General features: G+C 40.8%; 1 protein-coding gene across 3 annotated transcripts in view; it reads right to left on the bottom strand.

The window, feature by feature from the left end:
• ern1 (endoplasmic reticulum to nucleus signaling 1) overlaps positions 1–20,134 on the bottom strand; it is an 87,918-nt gene that overhangs the window by 48,713 nt on the left and 19,071 nt on the right. For 2 of the 3 annotated variants that reach the window (XM_078225811.1, XM_078225810.1), the window contains exon 2: positions 8,595–8,712. In XM_078225811.1, coding sequence (XP_078081937.1) covers positions 8,595–8,712 — 118 coding nt within the window. Of the gene's footprint in view, positions 1–8,594; positions 8,713–11,167; positions 11,273–20,134 lie in introns of those variants that run through there. The other variant, XM_078225812.1, reaches the window with a different exon arrangement.

Genomic DNA, 20,134 nt, shown 5'->3' with positions numbered 1-20,134 from the left:
CTTGACTAGATAAAGGATGGTGGCGATGAAGATGTAGAAAAGGGTGGGGGTAATAACACATCCCTTACTAAATATTAAATTTAAACAGCTATTAAAAGAAATGAACAGTTAAAGAGACAGGAATACCTTTACACTTAACAGTTCTTCCACCAACATTTCCTACAAGACATTGGCAAAAATAAACTCAGAACTAAAACCCCTTTTTAAGGCAACAGTCCATATACATTTTCTAATCTATAAAACTTCCAGTAACATTGCCACACAACGCCCTGCTGCTCTAGGGGAAATCTCAAACAGGCTCTCCTTTCAGAGGATGGTGCTCACAGGTCTGACTTCAGCAAGCACTGTCTTAGTCAAGATCTCACCATCACACCCAACAGCCTCACTTTAAATATGCTTCTTACTTTGATCTTCCATTCCAAACTTTAGATGGTCCTCTTTCCAGAATTGCGTAACTATTTTTATTGTTTGCTTTATATTTCTAAAGTAAACTTAGTAATTTGCCTCACAGTTATGATTTTCCGATTGTATACATTCCTTTTGAAATTCAACAGTCAACTTTAAAATCACTTCTCTTATCTGCCTCATGTAAATTCCTAGTTGGGCTGATTCCCTGGCCCCCTGTTCATTTCAACCACTTGCCTTCATATATGGCAGTACCACCACAGACCAAGCTGACCAAGTCCTAAAGAACATAGCTGCCCGATTAGGGCTGCGGCACATGGCAAGGGAACCGACACGTGGGAAAAACATACTTGACCACATCCTCACCAACCTGCCTGCCAGAGATGCATCTGTCCAAACAGTGGGGTGGTGGGGATTCAGTTGCATGGAAAATTAGGAAGTTAAAGGTAGGAGTGCAGGTTAGTGATAATTCCTAGGATCAACAAAAAGCAAAAGGTAGTGAGTGATATATCATATGAAAGTCATATTGCACCAAGGACTCGTACAAGAGGGGGGGGGGGGAATTGGATAATAAACAAGCTTAAAGGCTTTGTATCTGAATGCAAAAAGCATCCTGGATAAAATTAATGAGTTAACAGTGCAAATAGAGACAAATGGGTATGATTTAGTGGTGATTACTGACATGTGGTTGCAGGGAAACAAAGTTAGGGAATTGAATGTTCAAAGATACTCAGTATTTTGGAAGGGTAGCAGGAAGAAAAAGGAGGTGGTGTATCTTTGTTGGTTAAAAAGAGATCAGTGCTGTAGTGAAAAATGATATAGACACTAGAGTCCAAGATGTAGATTTAGTCTGGATAGAAATAAGAAATAGCAAAGGAAAAAAGTCCCTGTTGGGAGTGATCTATAGGTCCCCAAACAGTAGTTCCGCAGTAGGACCCAGTAAGAAAGGTATGGCAATAATCATGGGTGATTTGACAACTTGGTTAGCACAAATGTCACATAATTACAGAAATATTGCTGTTATTCTATGGGACACTACTGCAGTAAACTGGCTGGCATCAGAACAGTAGGTTTACTGACCCGCTAAGCAGAGTCAGCAAGGCCCAGAACATAGCCATGCACAACGTGCTAGCTGTTACTTAAAAAACAGACAAGTTTATCTTCATGGTTCCACCAGCTGTTTAAGATCCACTATGCAAAGCCAATGTTTGGACATTAGAAATGGCATAGCTGCCTCTTCGTGACAAACTCTTGGTACGAATTAGAAGACTTTTAGGATGTTGGAGGTTTGATCATCTCAGTCAGAGTTTTGTGGCAGACCCCATTGAGAAATGGTAGCAGCCTTAAGGGAAACGGCTAATCTACATCATTACAGGCCAGTAAGCTGAACGTCTACTGTAGTCATTAATTAAGGATTAAATTATCACATACATAGAGAAAAAAAACAGAGGTTGCTAGTAGGAATTTCAAAAGTAATAATCATGCCTGAGAAATCTCTCAAAATTCTTTTGAGGTGGTAGCATATGCTGCATGGGCTTTAAGAAAGCGCACGCAGAGGATGATTACTACCAAAGTTCAAAGTGTACGGAATTAGGGTTGGCGGTAGAAAAAAAGATTCAAAATTGCTTAGATGGGGAGAGAGAGAGAAGCTAAGGACAGTTTTTAAAGAGTGGTTTGCAGTAGGTGGTTGTTCATTTCTAGTTTGATCTCCGCTCACTTTGTGCAGTGATGTGAACACAGGGCTAGAGGGTACAGTGCCAAAATTTGCAGATCTCGGCAAAAATAGGAGAAAAACAAATTTCTTAGAAGTCCAAAGGCAGCCATAAAGGAATACTTATGAGATATAGGAATGTTTAAAGTTTATTTATTAGTGTCACAACTAAGCTTACATTAACACTGCAATAAAGTTACTGTGAAAATCCCCTAGTCGCCACACTCCGGTGCCCGTTCAGGTACACTGAGGGAGAATTAAGCATGGCCAATGCACCTAACCTGCATGTTTTCTGGACTGTGGGAGGAAACTGGAGCGCCCGGAGGAAACCATGGAGACATGGGGAGAACGTGCAGACTCCGCACAGACAGTGACCCAAGCCGGGAATTGAACCCAGGTCCCTGGCGATGTGAGACAGCAGTACTAACCACTGTGCCGCCCCTGGGGAATGGGGTAAGAAATAGATCTAATTCAAATGGTTCCACAATGTGTTACAATCCCAGTTGATGTTATAACTGGACAGGAAGATCCCAGAATGGAACCCTTGCCGAAAAGATTGTAATTTTTTACTTTCTCTAGAAAATGTGGAGGAAGAGTGCCATAGGACCATTAACTAGTTTGAACAATAAGGAAAAAAGTATTACACATGAAAACTTTGATTATGGTACCATATTCCTTTACTCCCCTTAGTTTCATGAATATACACAGATTTTAAGGCCAGCAAGAGTCTAATTTAACTTGTGCTAATCTTGGACATAGAACTTAACATCGAGTCCAGTTGATGGTCAATTATTGTGAAACACTTGCACTGCCTTTATAACCTCATATTTGTCCCTTAATACCTACATAAATTAGTATTACAAAGTATATCTTATGCTATAATGGTCTCAGTAACACACAGACTGGTTACGGTCCGACACTCTCCACTCTGTGACTTTGGAACACTGCCTCAGAAGGCAAGAAAATCAACAGTTTTCGAGGTATATGGGAATGTAGAACTCTAAATACAAACAGAACAGCTATGATCTTGTTGAATGGCAGAACAAGTGAGAGGTTGAATGGTCTACTTCTGCTCCTATTTTGTATGTTCATCCAAGTGTTAAAATTTCCAATGCACTCTTAATTTGAGGTTTTCCAGCACTAATATGCACCATTCTGTTGTTCATACAGTATAATTTGCATAATCAGAAACAATCCATGTTGCATCTTCCATGCAAGCATGTAGTTCTAATTACACCTACCCATTTCCAACAAGCTAATTCCATAGCCTCAAACCTCAATTATGGAGCATTTGCCACATTAAAAATGCTCAGCTAATACACCTGCCCCAATCCCGGTTCTTTCAATTATCTGAAATCTGTGTCCCCTGGTTAACTAGCCTCCTGTCAATGAAACTCTTCTTCACGATAACCGCCTTTATTAAATCTCCACTTACCCACCAATACTTTAAAAATCTCAGCTTCTAGTTTATCAAATAAACCTCCTCTAAACATTCTTCGAAAACCTTGGCTGAGGGATGGTGCTTAAAATTGAACACAATACTCCATCTTGAGGCCCAAGCAAATTTATAAAACTTTAATATAATTGCCTTACTGAATGTTTCTATTTATAAAGCAAATAAGTGTTATCAATGTGTCCTACCACCTACAAGGATTTGCATGTGATAACCCCAATTGTATGCATTCCTGCAGCTGTTTTTTTGTTTATATGTTTTCCTTGCTGTATGCTCAGCCAATTCAAAATGAGCACCACCCTTAAAAGAAGCTTAAAAGCAGCACAATGAGAAGTGACTCTTTATTCTACAAAACTTGGCAAGGAAATAACACAGTAAGAAGTTTAACAACACCAGGGTAAAGTCCAACAGGCTTATTTGGTAGCAAAAGCCACACAAGCTTTCGGAGCTTTAAGCCCCTTCTTCAGGTGAGTGGGAATTCTGTTCACAAACAGGGCATATAAAGACACACACTCAATTTACAGAATAATGGTTGGAATGTGAATACTTAGAGCTAATCAAGTCTTTAAGATACAAACAATGTGAGTGGAGAGAGCATCAAGACAGGCTAAAGAGATGTGTATTGTCTCCAGACAGGACAGTCAGTGAGACTCTGTAGGTCCAGGCATGGACCTCAGCAGAAACTGATAGCCAAGTTCCGCACACATGAGGATGGCCTCAACCGGGATATTGGGTTCATGTCACACTATCTGTAATCCCCACAGCTTGCCTGGACCTACAGAGTCTCACTGGCTGTCCTGTCTGGAGACAATACACATCTCTTTAGCCTGTCTTGATGCTCTCTCCACTCACATTGTTTGTATCTTAAAGACTTGATTAGCTCTAAGTATTTGCATTCCAACCATTATTCTGTAAATTGAGTGTGTGTCTTTATATGCCCTGTTTGTGAACAGAATTCCCACTCACCTGAAGAAGGGGCTTAAAGCTCCGAAAGCTTGTGTGGCTTTTGCTACCAAATAAACCTGTTGGACTTTAACCTGGTGTTGTTAAACTTCTTACTGTGTTTACCCCAGTCCAATGCCGGCATCTCCACATCAAGGAAATAGCATACAGGAGACAAAGGTCTGTGCATAAGTTCCTGAAAATGACATTCACAGACCATCTCAATCTGTGATTTATGAACCAAGACAACACAATAAGTATTGTCCATTAGTTCCTTCTTTCCTTACAGAAATCTCTCAATTAGTTCTGTTCAAAAAGGACAAATTTGGTCAAAATTACTGGATGCCACATTAGCTGAACCCAACGCATTCCTTACACATTTCAGTCTCAATGCATGATTCATGCACTAATGCTGCTGGAAGTCAATTCAATGATACTCAGGAGATTGAGTGAAGGGACTTGTAAAAGGAAGACTTGTCCTGATGCGGCAGGGAGATGAAATCCTGATGAAAAGCCTGGAGATGTTTGGAACTTTACCTACAAGGTTACATAGCAGCTGAGTGTGCCGTGACGCAGAGTTTTTGGTTGTGTTAATGAGACAATGTGGAAAGTACCTTTCCGTAGTTTATTTTAGCTTGCGTGTTACAGTAAAAGTCTTAAAACATGGAATCTAGTGGTGCGATTCTGTCGTTCACTGAGAAATTCATTTCTCTTTTTAAAAGTTATCAGTCTCTTCAGGGATCGTAACAAATTGCACAAAAAGTCAATGTTTAAATTGGTATGTTAATGTGGCTTCAAATACATGGTGGATCTGTGGAGAAAACCAGTTGAAGATTCAGGTGATAACCTCGATTTGTTTTTTGATACAGGTTTGAGATTATCAATTTCCAGAATAACCAGTTCCATAAAGAACATACTCCCCAGTTAATAAAAAAATCTGGCTCAACAAACACACATACTGTAGACTGGGATAGTTGCAGTATTTGAAACTGATTATGAAACAATTGTTATTACTGACAGGTCTCCTAGTTACAGTGTTAAGTTAAACTGGATTCCAGTACAGGGCAACTACCTCTACTTGCTGTCCTGCAGCTTTGGGCATTAGTTCAATATTCCCAATTAAGATAGAGTGTGGTGAATTCTCAAAATTACACATTTTGCTTCTAATCAATTCTAATAAAAAAATCAAATAGAAAGTATATATTTTTATTCATAGTAACTTCCCCTCCCATTCCAGAAGAACAAGGTAAATTGGTGCAGAACATAAAAAACACACACACACGCACACACACACACACAGGTGACAGTGTTGAGTTTGCACATTCCATCCGTGTCTGTGTGGGTTTCCACCGGGTGCTCTGGTTTCCTCCCACACTCCAAAGATGTGCAAGTTAGGTCAATTGGCCATGCTAAATTGCCCCTTAATGTCCCAAGCTGTGTAGGTTAGGGGGATTAGCAGGGTAAATACTTGGGGTTACAAGGATAGGGCCTGGGTGGGATTGTTGTTGGTGCAGACTCGATGGGTCGAATGGCCTCCTTCTGCATTGTTGGGATTCTATGATTCTAAGCAATGTTTAATTGCTGTTGCTGATGGACTAATTTAACTAACAGCAGCTCATAAATTCAAAACTCTGCTATTACAAGCTGTGCATAACCACATTCAAACTTTTGCTTCTGTTCAGAGTTCACTTCCCCACCACACAACCAGTCACAGCTTTGACAAGCTTAAAGATCTTTGTTAGATAGCCACCCAGAGGAAACTAAATTCAGCATTTTGCAGTAGCATCACATTTCACACTTTCTGAAATGTGCAAATACGTGACACACTCAAGTAAAGCAGTTTTCCATTGAATATTTTCATTGGTTTAACTCTTATGCCATGGATTTGACAAGAGAGGAAATAGATTTTTAAATACAGAATAAAGGCACAATAGGAGATGGGAGTGGAATACAAGGCAATTATCCAATTGAGGCCTTCGTGAAATGTGGCAAATTTGTACTCAAGGTCAATAGTTCCAGAAAATGGAACGGAAACAGGATTTACTGCTTGATCCTCAATGACCTAATTTGTTTTGTTGCAATTGTTGGCACAGTTCTAACAAACGTACAGAGACAAGCAGACCTGGGTGTGCACTGCATGGATGTTTGAAGACGGCAGGACACAGTGAGCAAAGCATATGGGGTCTTGGGCTTCATACGTAGAGGAATTGAGTACAATTGGAGGTGCAATTTGGAGGTTACACCAAACCTTTCATTAAACTCTGATTAAGCCGCAACTACAATATTATGTCCAGTTCTGATCACCACAGGTTTTAAGATGGATGGGGGGGTCCTTGACAGAGTGCACAGGAGATTTATCAGTATGGTTCCAGGGATGGGGAATAGTAACTACAAGATTAGGTTGGAGAAGCTTGGGTTGTTCTCTTTGGATAAGGTACTCAAAGAAAAACTGTTCCCATTAGCTGATGATAAAAGTCTAGGCCGAGGGGATACAGATTTAAGGTTTTGGACAACAGATGCTGGGGGGGGGGGGGGGGGGGGGTAAACATAGCAAGTTGTAATAACCTGGAACTTGCTGCCCATGAGGGCGGTGGAAGCAAAGATAGTCAATCACTTCAAAAAGAAATTGGATGGGTACTTGAAGAAAATAAACTTGCAGTGCTATGGGAAAGAAGCAGAGGGGAATGGGGCTGATTGGATTGCTCCACAAGAGAGCTGGCAAAGACTTTTGATAGGCCAATGGCCACCTTCTGTGCTGTAAATGAGGATATGTGAACTAGACACATGCAAACCAGACCAAATGTATTTCCGACAGGAAGGGGAAGAATATATAGGATTGAACAGGGGAGGCTACTGGGACGATTTTGGATTCTTCTAGCAATCGGCTGACATAAGCAAAGTGAGCCCCCTTCTTTGTTGTAACTCTTATAGGCATTGCAGAGAAGGAAGTTTGAATTTATCAGCTCATGCTGGTTTTGAAAGTTCCAGACATGAAAAAGCCAATATCTGACCCACTGCAACATCCAGTCCTCTCTCTGCTAATGATATGAATCACGAAGACAAAAGTTCAATGATCCACAGATTACTATATTTAACCAATATGTAAAAGCTGCCATGTTTAATGCATCAAGTGGAGGAATTAACTGACGGGAAATCACTTTGCTGCAAGGTATTTGACCTAGCTTATTCCTTTAACCTTTGAGCAGCCAGTCAGAAAGCAGAATTGGCAGAGATGTGGCAATGGGGCCCAGCCTTCCAACCAGAAAATGGTGTGGTTGTGACAGAGGGTGATTAAAAAAAATGCATCTAAATTGTGCCATCAATACCAGACTTCCAAAATTGAAATTCAAAATCAAATTCAAAAACACCAAATACTAATTTTAAACTGAACTTTTCGTGGTCGACTCCAACTCTTGAAGAAATTGCTTCTAAAGCCACATAATGAATGCAGACGAAGTCAAAAAGTCCCTGGAATTTGAAATTCCTTCAGAATGCTTTCCAACACACACATTCTTTACAATCAATTGCTGCGTCCTCTTAACAGTAATGAAAATTCTTCTGTAATTATTTTAAACAAAGTTGCTTTCAAATTATCACAAAATATTAGTTATCCTGTTTCATGTTACCCTTTCCACCATATACTTTCTCGTACAAACTAAAGAATCTTGCAAACGCAAGGGTCTGCAATAAATAATGAGGAAGAATGCGATTTTGTAGTATCCAGCATTCCAAATATAATACCAGATGAACAATATTATTGCAGAATCAAGTAGCACTGAGGCACAGGACGTAGGTATGGAAGTATAATTCCTCAATCCTAATTTTAGTTTCTAATTAGGAGGAAGTGCTGAGCAGAGGTCAAATGCTTTCCAATAATGAGAATTTTTAAAAAATCATCAAAACATTCTGGCCATCTGTTTTGCCACCAAATCAATGAAAGTGTTTGAGCATTCCTCTCAACCAATGGTGGATGGTTCATGCTTAGGGAGTGTGTTTGTCAAACATGTAAAATTAAAACGACACTATAAGTAGAGGCAAAATGATATATTCTTGTATTTCCAAGACACAAGAGATGCTACTTGCCTTCTTTCAAGGTCCATTTAATTGAGCCTGTTTGCTTGCTGACAGCATGTAAGCTTCCGTCCAGTGTTGATATAAAGAGTAGTGTTTCGGGCAGCACCGTGCTTGAACTTCCACAGCACTGTAGGAGACAAAAATCAACATATAAACTTCACCCAAGAAAGACAGTCCATTCTTCACCATTAATATCAATCCAAAACTTTAGAAAAGATCACCCCATATTCAATTTCTTTGCCAGAAAGGTCAGATTTCAACCACCAAAGAAACAGGGCAACATACTCCCTCCTTCCGCCTCCTCATGGAATAGCATGAATACCCAGCACTCAAAACATAACACAAGATGAACATTATTTCAGGATCAAGGAGTAGCACTGAGGCACAGGACGTAGGTGTGGAAGCATAATTCCTCAATCCTAATTTTAGTTTCCAGTTATGAGGAAGTGCTGGGCAGAGGCCAAATGCTTCCCAATAATTAGAATTTTTTTTTTAAAAATCACGAATAAATTCTGATGTGGAGATGCCGGCTTTGGACTGAGGTGGACACAGTAAGAAGTCTCACAACACCAGGTTAAAGTCTGACAGGTTTATTTGGTATCATGAGCTTTCGAAGCGCTGCTCCTTCATCAGGTGAGTGATAAATTCTGGTCATCCATTTTGCCACCGAATTAATGAAAGTGTGCGAGCATCCCCCCCACCCAACCACTAGAACACTGGTCTCCTATCTGGAAGTGATATGCTCCAACACAATAGCTGCTATCTACTTTAGTATTTAAAAAGCTGCAGGAAGAGAGGGCAGCTGTTTCAAAGATATCTGTTTCCATAAATGGAGTAAAACCACATACGATATAATTTTTGCATTCAATCCACTATTATAAAAGCTAAGCTTCAGTTCAAGTTCGGGATGTGGCTTGTGTGCATATTACTTTTCCTCTAGAAAAGGGCTCAATTTTGGGATGTGCTCCATGGTCACAGGAAATGTTTAGACCCCTCATTACAATACTTTATAGTTCACCCAATCAGCACTGGCAGTAATCTGGGAGAAGGTCACAAATCCATCCAATAAATTTTGAAACATCAGATGTGATGTGGAGGAACGACAAAGCTAAGAAAGACAAATTCTCTTGAACGGAGTTCATTTATGCTCATTTGGTTCCCACTCACAAACTGGGTCACCCAAATACAGAGGTTTAAGATTAGCCGATCACTTAACACTAATTTAGTTCATCAGATTTTCCCTTGGGAGTAACAGGCTGTAATAAAGTTAAATACATAACAGTGATCCTCTGAGCTCAATTCAAGGATTTGTTTAATGAAAACTAATAGAACCACACCTACTTCATAGTGAATTACATTTCATGCATAATACGAAACTCTTTCAGTACTCTCCCTTCATCTAACATTACCAAAGTAATGCAAGTTTAATCAAAGCAAACAATCATGCCAAGTTCCTTCTGGTCTACTAGCACAGGATAATTCCTACAGGTTCTGGAAGACACAACTCTTCATCTAATACTTTAACACTTTTACATCAGGATTTGAGCTTCATTAGCAGATCACTGTCCTTTGGTACTGATTGCATTTCCCCAGCAAAACATTCGCACTCCCTGCAATGCTAAATACAGACATCAGACACTAAGGCACCTGGAAAGGTTTGCTACCACTTGACAAAGAACACACATCAGGAAATCACTCATCTCAATGTATCCATCTTGCACAAAGGTGTTACGTCTAAGGAAGTTTCTTCAACCACCACCCACCTTCCATCTCCCCAACATGATGCTGGAAAGACTTCCCGCATGCCCAGTTTGAAATGAACACATTATTAAGCATATCTATATCTTTACTCCAAACCGTGTTACGTAATGAGATTTTATACAAATAGACAACAGTAGATTGATTCTACCTACAATCTTTATCTTTCTTTACAAGCCATTCGGCTTTGGGACTTTGGTCAAACTTCTCAGGAAGTTTCCTTTGGAATTTAACCTGCAGGTAGGATCATTAGCTTCCCCAAACAATGCAATGCAAAAGCCAATAAAGAGCTCAACATTCAATGAATGGCTATAAGTTAAAGCACACCCAACTTCAACATACCTCAGTAACCCTAGATATGAAACTAACTTTCTAGGAACACCTAAAAACAACTGCAGCCAAGAAACTTGATTGCCAAATCAGCTGGTTCAACATGGAATGTTGCTACCACCAGCCTCTGAACTGCCTTCCCATACTCAATAGCAGAATACTATGTCCCTGTTTGGTCAAGACCCGCACATGCGCGCATACAGTTGATAACCAGTTGAATACTACCATGCATATCATTATTGGAACATTATGCTCACCATCATTCCCTTGGCTTCCTGTCCTGGCAAACATCTCTCCCCCACATATCCACCCACAAAAATGTTAGGAAAAGTTTGCTATGCCCCCACCTGCCACTTAATGCTGAGCTATTCAATCCACCCCTGGTACAACTCCCATCAAGACGACCGATCTGGCAAAACCCTCCCACACAGGACTCCAACGCAAATTCCACCTGGACAAATGAATGGGAATCACTGGACATGACAAACAAGTACTTGGTCTCAAACTCAACCCAACAGCTGCCTGGTTTCAACCTTCCAAGAAAGAGTGGTCCATCCTAAACAGGTTCAGGATCAGCTACAGCCCCTGCTTGGCCAACCTCCACAGGTAGGGCATTAGTGCCAGCACCCCTTTGTGCCTGTAGGAGAGAGAAAACGGTGCACCACCTCACAGACGAGTGTCCCATTATAGAGACTCAGACATCCGTACCCAACACAGCAAGACCAACCAGAAGAAACTGCTTGGCTTAGGGACTTTGCGTTCACTAGATAAAACTTACAAGCCAGCTGAGTAATATTTTTAAAAGATTTGTAAACAGAACAGAACAAAGTACTGCAGATGCTGGAAATCCAAAATAAAAACAGATAGTGCCAGAAACACTCAGATCAGGCACATTTGTCCTGGTCAACATTTATCCCCCAACCAACATCACTAAGAAATTACACATTGCTGTTTGTGGCAACTTGCTGTGCACAAATTGGCCATCACTTGTCCTACAACCCTCACTATACTCCAGAAGTACTTGTCTGCTTTAGGACATCTTGTGGTTGTGAAGGGTGATTAATGTACAAATATATAATTACAACTCTTTCTTCCTTTCCTTCTTAAAAACAGAAATTAATTAGTTATACAAATGTCTGTGAAATTAGTCAATAGCTGCCCAGTGAAGGTGGTTGGCCCAGAAAAGCAAACACAAGTCATGTTCCCATTCCGTATCCGGCGCAGACTTCAGGAAACAGCATGAACGATAATCTCTCTCCACTGGTGCACACAAGTAGCCTTGTAGGAAAAACACAAGGAGGCTAATCCACTGAGCAGGGAAGTCAGTTAACCAAGAAAGAAAAAGTCATATGCACATGTACACTTCACTCCTTCAGTATTTCTAAGACTAAACCAATTAAAGGATCTTTTAAATCCAACACATCCAGTTGGATACTTTATCCTAGCAACCTAAAATTCTGAGGGGGCAAATTTTTACAAACATTGATGACCCCTGTAAGTGTGAATAACCAGCAGATGGCTCAGTGAAATGTGCAGTAGGATCTCAAGATAAGCAATTGTTCAGCAGCTGCTCCCTTTCTCACTTATTTCAAAGAGGAAGTCTTCACAGCCCCTTTGGTGTTCATGTTTGGTACAGTATTAGCACATTGAACCAAGCCATTCACCTCCTTCCCTCACTGCTCATTACAATTTATTACTTAAAACAAGCTACACCATGAGCGGCACGGTAACACAGTGGCTAGCACTGCTGCCTCACAGCGCTAGGGACCCGGGTTTGATTCCCGGCTTGGGTTTCCTCCGGGTGCTCCAGTTTTCTTCCACAGTCCGAAGGACCTGCTGGTTAGGGTGCACTGGCCATGCTAAATTCTCCCTCAGTGTACCCTGAACAGGTGCCAGAGTGTGGCGACTAGGGTATTTTCACAGTAACTTCATTGCAGTGCTAATGTAAGCCTGCTTGCGACACTAATAAATAAACATTAAACCATATAGCCCATTCACACTACAGACTGATAGAAATTGAGATGCTGCAGTTTTCCATGGCTGTACAGGTAAAGTCACAAATAATCTCAGCTACAAATCTGCATAGTCCAAGTACATCACCTGGCAGGTGGAACTGACATTGCTAGTGACACTAGTTCTGCCCATGTAACAGAAGTATTTTCATTAAATGGTAATGAAATTAAAAGTAGTGGCAAATAATACAGAATCATAGAATCCCTACAGTGCAGGAGGCTGCCATTCGGTCCATCGAGTCTGCACCAACCGCAATCCCACCCAGACCCTATTCCATTACCCCATTTACCCTGCTAATCCCCCTGACACTAGGGTCAATTTGGCATGGCCAACCCACCTAACTCGCACGTCTTTGGACTGTGGGTGGAACCCGGAGCACCTGGAAGAAACCCATGCAGACATGGGAAGAATGTGCAAGCTCCACACAGACAGTGACTCGAGGCCGGAACTGAGTCCGAGTCCCTGGCGCTGAGGCAGCAGTGCTAACCACTGTGCACCGCACCGCACCGCCCACAGTAGGTGCAGAAGAATCTAAAATAAAAACATTTTACTGAATGGTATGAATTGAAAAGTATCAAACAGGCAAAAAGGATTTTAAGCTCAAGTTTTCTACAGGGTACCAATATTGACTAGGTTGCACAAGTATAATTTTTTTGCTTTGTTTGCACTGTGTTGTGCCACCCACAGTTAACTGGACCCTTTGTGCTGCAGGAATAAGAAGCTGAATGCTAAATGAACAGGTAGTTTAAACAGCTAAAATAATCCAAGTGTAAAAATGGGTCAATTAATTCATGAAATTCATACATCTTTTAAGCATAACTTTCCTGAGATACAGAAATCCTCTACATGGTTTCCAACTGCAATGGGGTACACAATACAATTAACAAATAATAAAATGTCAAAGTGAATTAGCAAACCAAGTGCTCACAGAAATTGAAATATTTTGCCGACAAATCAGTAATGTGTTAAAATGCTGCACTGCTATAAACCAACGTCTTTGTGGCTCACTTTCTTTCCACCAACCCACCCCAAACACAATAATCCAACTTGCCCCAGAGGACTGAGCCTCACTAAAGGCACCTTTGTAACAGAACTCTAGGATTGCAGCAACACTGAAAAGCACACAGTACAGCACACTGTTTACACCAGCTACCAGACATGTTAAAGTAATAGCACTAGTGGAAATATTATTCCAAATCGTGGCTCACCAAATACAAACAATTGGCTGCAGGGCAGAAGAGGCCTCCCTTTTTATACAAAATAAAATGAATTGAAAACTCTGCTGCCGCATTCTAGCACGGAACAAGTCCTGTTTGCTCATCATCCCTGTGTGCTTGGCAACCTGCATTGGCTCCTGCTTGACCAATACCTCAATTTTAAAATTCTCATTCTTGTGTTCAAAGCCCTGAATGACTTCACCCCTCCCCATCCCTGTAATCTCCTCCAACAACTTTTGTGTTCTTTCACTCTGGTCTCTTACACATCCCAGACTCTCTTCACTCTATCATTGACATCCATGCTTGCAGTCTAAGTTCTAGAATTTACTTCCTAAACCTCTCCACTTCTCTCTCCTTTAAAGACCCTCCTTAAAACCTCTCTCTCGTTCACCAAACTTTTAGCAACATGTACAGAAGTGGCCCAGTACAGCGGAAAGGAATGAAGATATAGTCACGATACATGGGCACCAGCACAAAGGTTGCATCAAACCATAAGATCAACATTTTTACAAATAGATTGAGAATCTGCACGTTACATGGTTAATTCAATCAAGGAATTGAAACCACATTATAAAATAATCCAACTGCAAAACCATCTCAAGTCAACAGTTTTCAGTTGCATACATGATTTTGCAGAATTTATACATATAATTTATAACATTGTATTTGTCAATGTTCTCTATGTAGCAAAATTAAGGTGTCTTTAAGTAGAACCTAGTGTTATGTTTTGGACTGCCTGAGTTGATTATTTGACAGGACCAGGGTACTGTATGCATGTTACATAATTCATTCCTATACATAATGATTTATGCCCTGGTATTCAGCTGTAGTCAGTTACTCAAACAGTCCCAATTTCAATTCCCCCTGCAGGATATCACTGCGCATCCCGTGCAGTATGACAGGTTCTGAAAGGGCCAAAGATTAAAAACTTCAACACAAGGTTCAACCCAGTGCACAAAGATAATAAACAAGCAATCCTAGGAAACATTCTGGCATCTGCTGTTTTCTATATAACTAGACTTCATTTTGCAGAGAATAAATAAGGAATATGTTAAAAGAACTGAGTTCCGATGAAAAACCACAAGAGCAATGCTGCACAAACTTTACACAGCCACTGCAATCCAAAACCAAACAGCTGACCATGATGACTGAGCTCTTCCTGTTTTGGGTTGCCATCTAACACTGCCCCCATTACAAATTGAGGTTTTTTTTATTTTTGCTGTTTTTCATCACACAAAAGTGTTTTGCATGTAAATAAAACAGTATTTATGTAAATTAAAAAGAGTCTTTAAAAATAAAATCAGGTGAAAAGGAGTTGATTTTTATTATAATGCTTTTTTCACACCCACAGCTTGATTGGAGGAGCAGACAAAAGTCCAAATCCATTAAATTTGTTGCACTAAGTACAACACAGAATCAGGTTGCAAAGAGATAGAAATACACAGGTATGTCTGCACATATTAAAAACAGTGACTCTAGAGGATTGCTACTAATATTGCAAGTTCAATATTTTAACCTCTTCTAATTGACAGATTAATGGCAGCAGAATCACTAATAGAAATTCTATCTCTGCTGCTAATACAGGAATTCTGCCCCTAGAAAGGTTACGTAATTGCCTTCCAGGAATCTCAATTTTTGCCCCACAGAGTGAATGCTTGCCAAGAAAGTGATGTTATAACGTAATGTAGAGCAACTGTTGAAAACGAAGGGGAGGAACTATTTGTGTGAAAATTCTGAAGGTACCTTACTGAAGAAATTAATTAGCAACATATGGATTTAGAAGCTTACGGCATCACTTTCATTACATGCACACACAAGAACTAAACACAGAGCTTGTTAAGAAGAGAACTGTCCACCACTGTACTGTTCCATATTTGTTTACTGTGTTGTGGAACAGCATCAATTTAACCATAATCAAGTTAAAGATTAACTAGCTTATTTGGATCCTAAAGTCTCAGCTCATTGCACAATATATTTATTTGAAGAGAAAGGCATCCATCAACAGTAATGAAAACAACAAAAGATTCCTATATCACTGGTCTTTTCTTATTCAATGTCTTTTTGCAGATCACCACTGTTGCATTTTGTCATTCAGAAAATCAAACACTACAGCAAAAAGCTACAGAAGAATTAGAATCAGCTATGTACCTGGGCAGATAAAAACTATCACTCAGATAAAAAGTAAAGCGTTACGTATCTTGCGTATAGTGGTCAGGCTGCCTTAAGAGTTCAGAGTTCTGGCTTCCTAAGTGTAAAAAGGACACAGAGGCATTGGACAAAATGCAAAAGGAGTTACAAGGACGAACATCATTTAAATTAGCAACAATTAGAATAAAAAACAGATATTACAAAGAACTTCTTCACTCAATAGTAAGCTTTTGGTGTAGTGCAGTAGGCCGGTATTCACACAATTATTAGGAAAATCAAAATGAAATTGGTGCTGAAATGCCACAAGTGATCTGCTCCCCTCAACAAATGTTCGTTGACCATTGTTTTGTGCTCACAGGGAAGAGATTTCTGTGCTGCTATTTCTGTGTTTTGTAATATGATCAGAGGCACCAAGCACAATAAATAAAACTACTCTCAAAATAACAGAAACATAGAAGATAGGAGCAGGAGGCGGCCATTTGGCCCTTTGAGCCTGCTCCGCCATTCATTATGATCATGGCCTATCGTCCAACTCAATAGCCTAATCCTACTTTTTCCATATAATCTTTGATTCCATTTGCCCCAAGTGCTATATCCAGCCGTCTCTTGAATACATTCAATGTTTTGGCATCAACTACTTCCTCTGGTAATGAATTCCACAGGCTCACCACTCTTTGGGTGAAGAAATATCTCATCTCCGTCCTAAATGGTCTACCCTGAATCATCATGTGACCCCTGGTTCTGGACTTCCCCACCATTGGGCATATCCTCTCTGCATCTACCCTGTCTAGTCCTGTTAGAATTTTATAAGTCTCTATGAGATCCACCCCCCTCATTCGTCTGAACTCCAGCAAAAACAATCCTAACCTAGTCAATCTCTCCTCAAAAATTAGTCCCGCCATCCCCGGAATCAGCCTGGTAAACCTTTGCTGCACTCCCTCGAGAGCAAGAACATCCTTCCTCAGAAAAGGAGACCAAAACTGCACACAATATTCTAGGTGTGGCCTCACCAAGGCCCTGTATAGTTGCAACAACACATCCCTGCTCCTGTACTCGAAACCTCTCACAATGAAGGCCAACATGCCATTTGTCTTCTTTACCGCCTGCTGCACCTGCATGCTTACCTTCAGTGACTGCTGCACGAGGACACCCAGGTCCCACTGCACACGCCCCTCTCCCAATTTACAGCCATTCAGGTAGCAATCTGCCTTCTTGCTTTTGCTTCCAAAGTGAATAACCTCACACTTATCCAAATTATACTGCATCTGCCATTGATTTGCCCACTCACCCAACCTGTCCAGATCATTCTGAAGGATCACAAGTGTCACAAATGCTTGAAGGTTATTTCCCCAACGTCACCCATGAACAATATGTTTACACATGTATATTCTTACCCATGAAGTGAGAAATTCAATTTAAAGTAAGTCAGCAGCAAATCCTTTTTGCTGGTTAGTTTATTTCACTCTATTGCTCTGGAAGTTACCAATCTATCCATGTAACTGAAGTCCGTTTTCTCTGTCCTATCATTCTCGTGAATCTTTTCTCCATGCACTCTCATGCCTCCGCATCTTCCTATAGTGTCAAGCCCAGAATTGTTCCAATTGAGGCTAAACCAGTGCTTTATAAAAGTTAAAGGCAAAATTCTACAGATGCTGGAATCTGAAACAAAAACAGAAAATGCTGGAGAAACTCAATAGGTCTGACAGCATCTGTAGGGAGGGAATAGAGCCAACAATATTCTAGGTGTGGCCTCACCAAGGCCCTGTATAGTTGCAACAACACATCCCTGCTCCTGTACTCGAAACCTCTCACAATGAAGGCCAACATGCCATTTGCTTTCTTTACTGCCTGCTATACCTGCATGCTTACCTTCAGTGACTGGTGCACAAGCACACGCCCCTCTCCCAATTTACAGCCATTCAGGTAGCAATCTCAAATGCTCAGCTCTGACGAAGGATCATCCCGAGTCGAAACATTGGCTCTGTTCTCCCTTTATAAAAGTTCATCAGAACATCCTTGTTTTTGTACTCTATGCTTCTATTTATAAAGAGCCCTTCTATTTATAAAGAGCCATCTGCATTGTCATGATGCAAAAACATCAGTATAATTTGAAACAAAAAACAAGTTTCAGTTTGATACAGTTCCTTTCAGATCAGGATGGTAGTGGCACAGTGGTTAGCACTGCTGCCTCACAGCGCCAGGAACCCGCGTTTGATTCCCAGCTTGGGTCACTCTCTGCACATTCTCCCCGTATTTACTTGGGTTTCCTCCGAGTATTCCAGTTTCCTCCCACAGTCCGAAAGACGTGCCAGTTAGGTGCATTGGCCATGCTAAATTCTCCCTCAGTGTACCCAAACAGGCGTCGGAGTGCGGTGACTAGGGGATTTTCACAGTAACTTCATTGCAGTGTTAATGCAAACCTACTTGTGACACTAAGAAATAAATAAAGATCGATAGGATGAGGCAAGATGATTTACAGACAATTCATTTCATATGCAGTCAGTTTTGGTTTGTAGGCAAATACAGCAAGCAATTTGCATGCAAGGTTCCACCAATAGCACGCCTGCTTGCAGTAAATTGTCGCAATGCTTGGAGTTGATGCCATGCCTGTGCCAGACAATGTTTAACAGAGTTGACCACCAAGGCTCAAACCACTGTCTCAAGACAAGAAAGCTGCCAATGACAATGATGTTTGGATGTGATACTGATGGCAAGGAGGGGCACACATTCCATTGGCTCACAATTTTTTAGTGGAAGAGGCTCCACCAACTTAAAATAAAACCTTTGCCCACAACAGAAACAAATTTTATCAGAACTGCTTTCTCTCACCATTCTGAATTGCAAAGCGATTATTAATCTGGTTGCAGCTACTTTTCCTGGTATTCTTTAGGCCCAGCCCTAGTGTCTAGTCACCACGTTCTCCCTGAACAACCTCTAGATCTGGTGAGTAGAAGCAGATGATTTGCTACTGACTTCCCACATCCCCACACTCATCTGCTTTCTGCCATGTCATGGCTTGAATTGTTTTGAACTGTTCCTGTTTAATAAAAGGCCACTTTGTTGAACTTGTGTCCTATTGATGGGATCCAAAAGTTTGACATCATAGTCGAGAATAAACAAATTATGTTTTAACCAAAAGCAAAAAGAACTTTTTATTCATTCCAGAATGTGTTTATCACTGACACAGTCAACAGTTACTGCCCATCCCCGATTGTCCTCAAGAAAAGAAAGACTCATTAATGTAGCGTATTCATGACCACCAGATGTCTCAAATCATTTCACAGCCAGTGAAGTACTTTTGAAGTGGAGTCACTGTTCTAACACAGGAAACACAGCAACCAATTTGTGCATAGGAAATTTTCACAATCAATGTGATAATAACCAGATTGTTTGTTTGTGTAGTTAATTAACAGATAAATATTGGCCAGGACAATCAAAGAATCCCTGCCATTCGGCCATTCGGCCCATCGAGTCTGCAACAACTCTCCGACGGAGCATCCCACCCAGGCCCTAGCCCCATAACTCTACATATTTACCCTGCTAATTTTTAAAAATTCATTCGTGGGACATGTGTGTTGCTGGTTGGTCAGCATTTATTGCCCATCCCCAGTTGCCCAAGGGCAGTTGAGAAGTGCTGAATTGCTGTGGCTCTGGAGTCACATGTAGGCCAGACCAGGGTAAGGACGGCAGATTTCCTTCCCTAAAGGACATTGGTGAACCAGATGGGTTTTTCCGAAAATCGACAACGGTTTCATGGTCATCAGTAGATTCTTAATTTGAGATTTTTTTTTACTTAATTCAAATTCCACCATTTGCCATGGCGGGATTCGAACCCAATTCCGCTAACCTATACAGCTAGGGACACTAAGAGCAATTTAGCATGACCAAATCAACCAAACCTTTGGAATGGGGGGGGAAACCGGAATGCCCGGTGGAAACCCACGCAGACTCCTCTGCTTTTCTTCAAATTAATGCCGCGGAATCGCAGATGGATGGGCTTTGGTTTAATATCTCATCCAAAAATACACACTTGGGTAACAGCCTTGATTTCTGTGCTCAGGCCTTGGAATGTGACTTGAATCC

This window comes from Mustelus asterias, chromosome 12 (assembly GCF_964213995.1).
Source record: "Mustelus asterias chromosome 12, sMusAst1.hap1.1, whole genome shotgun sequence".
Taxonomy (NCBI): domain Eukaryota; kingdom Metazoa; phylum Chordata; class Chondrichthyes; order Carcharhiniformes; family Triakidae; genus Mustelus; species Mustelus asterias.
This window is presented reverse-complemented; position numbering and strand designations above follow the sequence as displayed.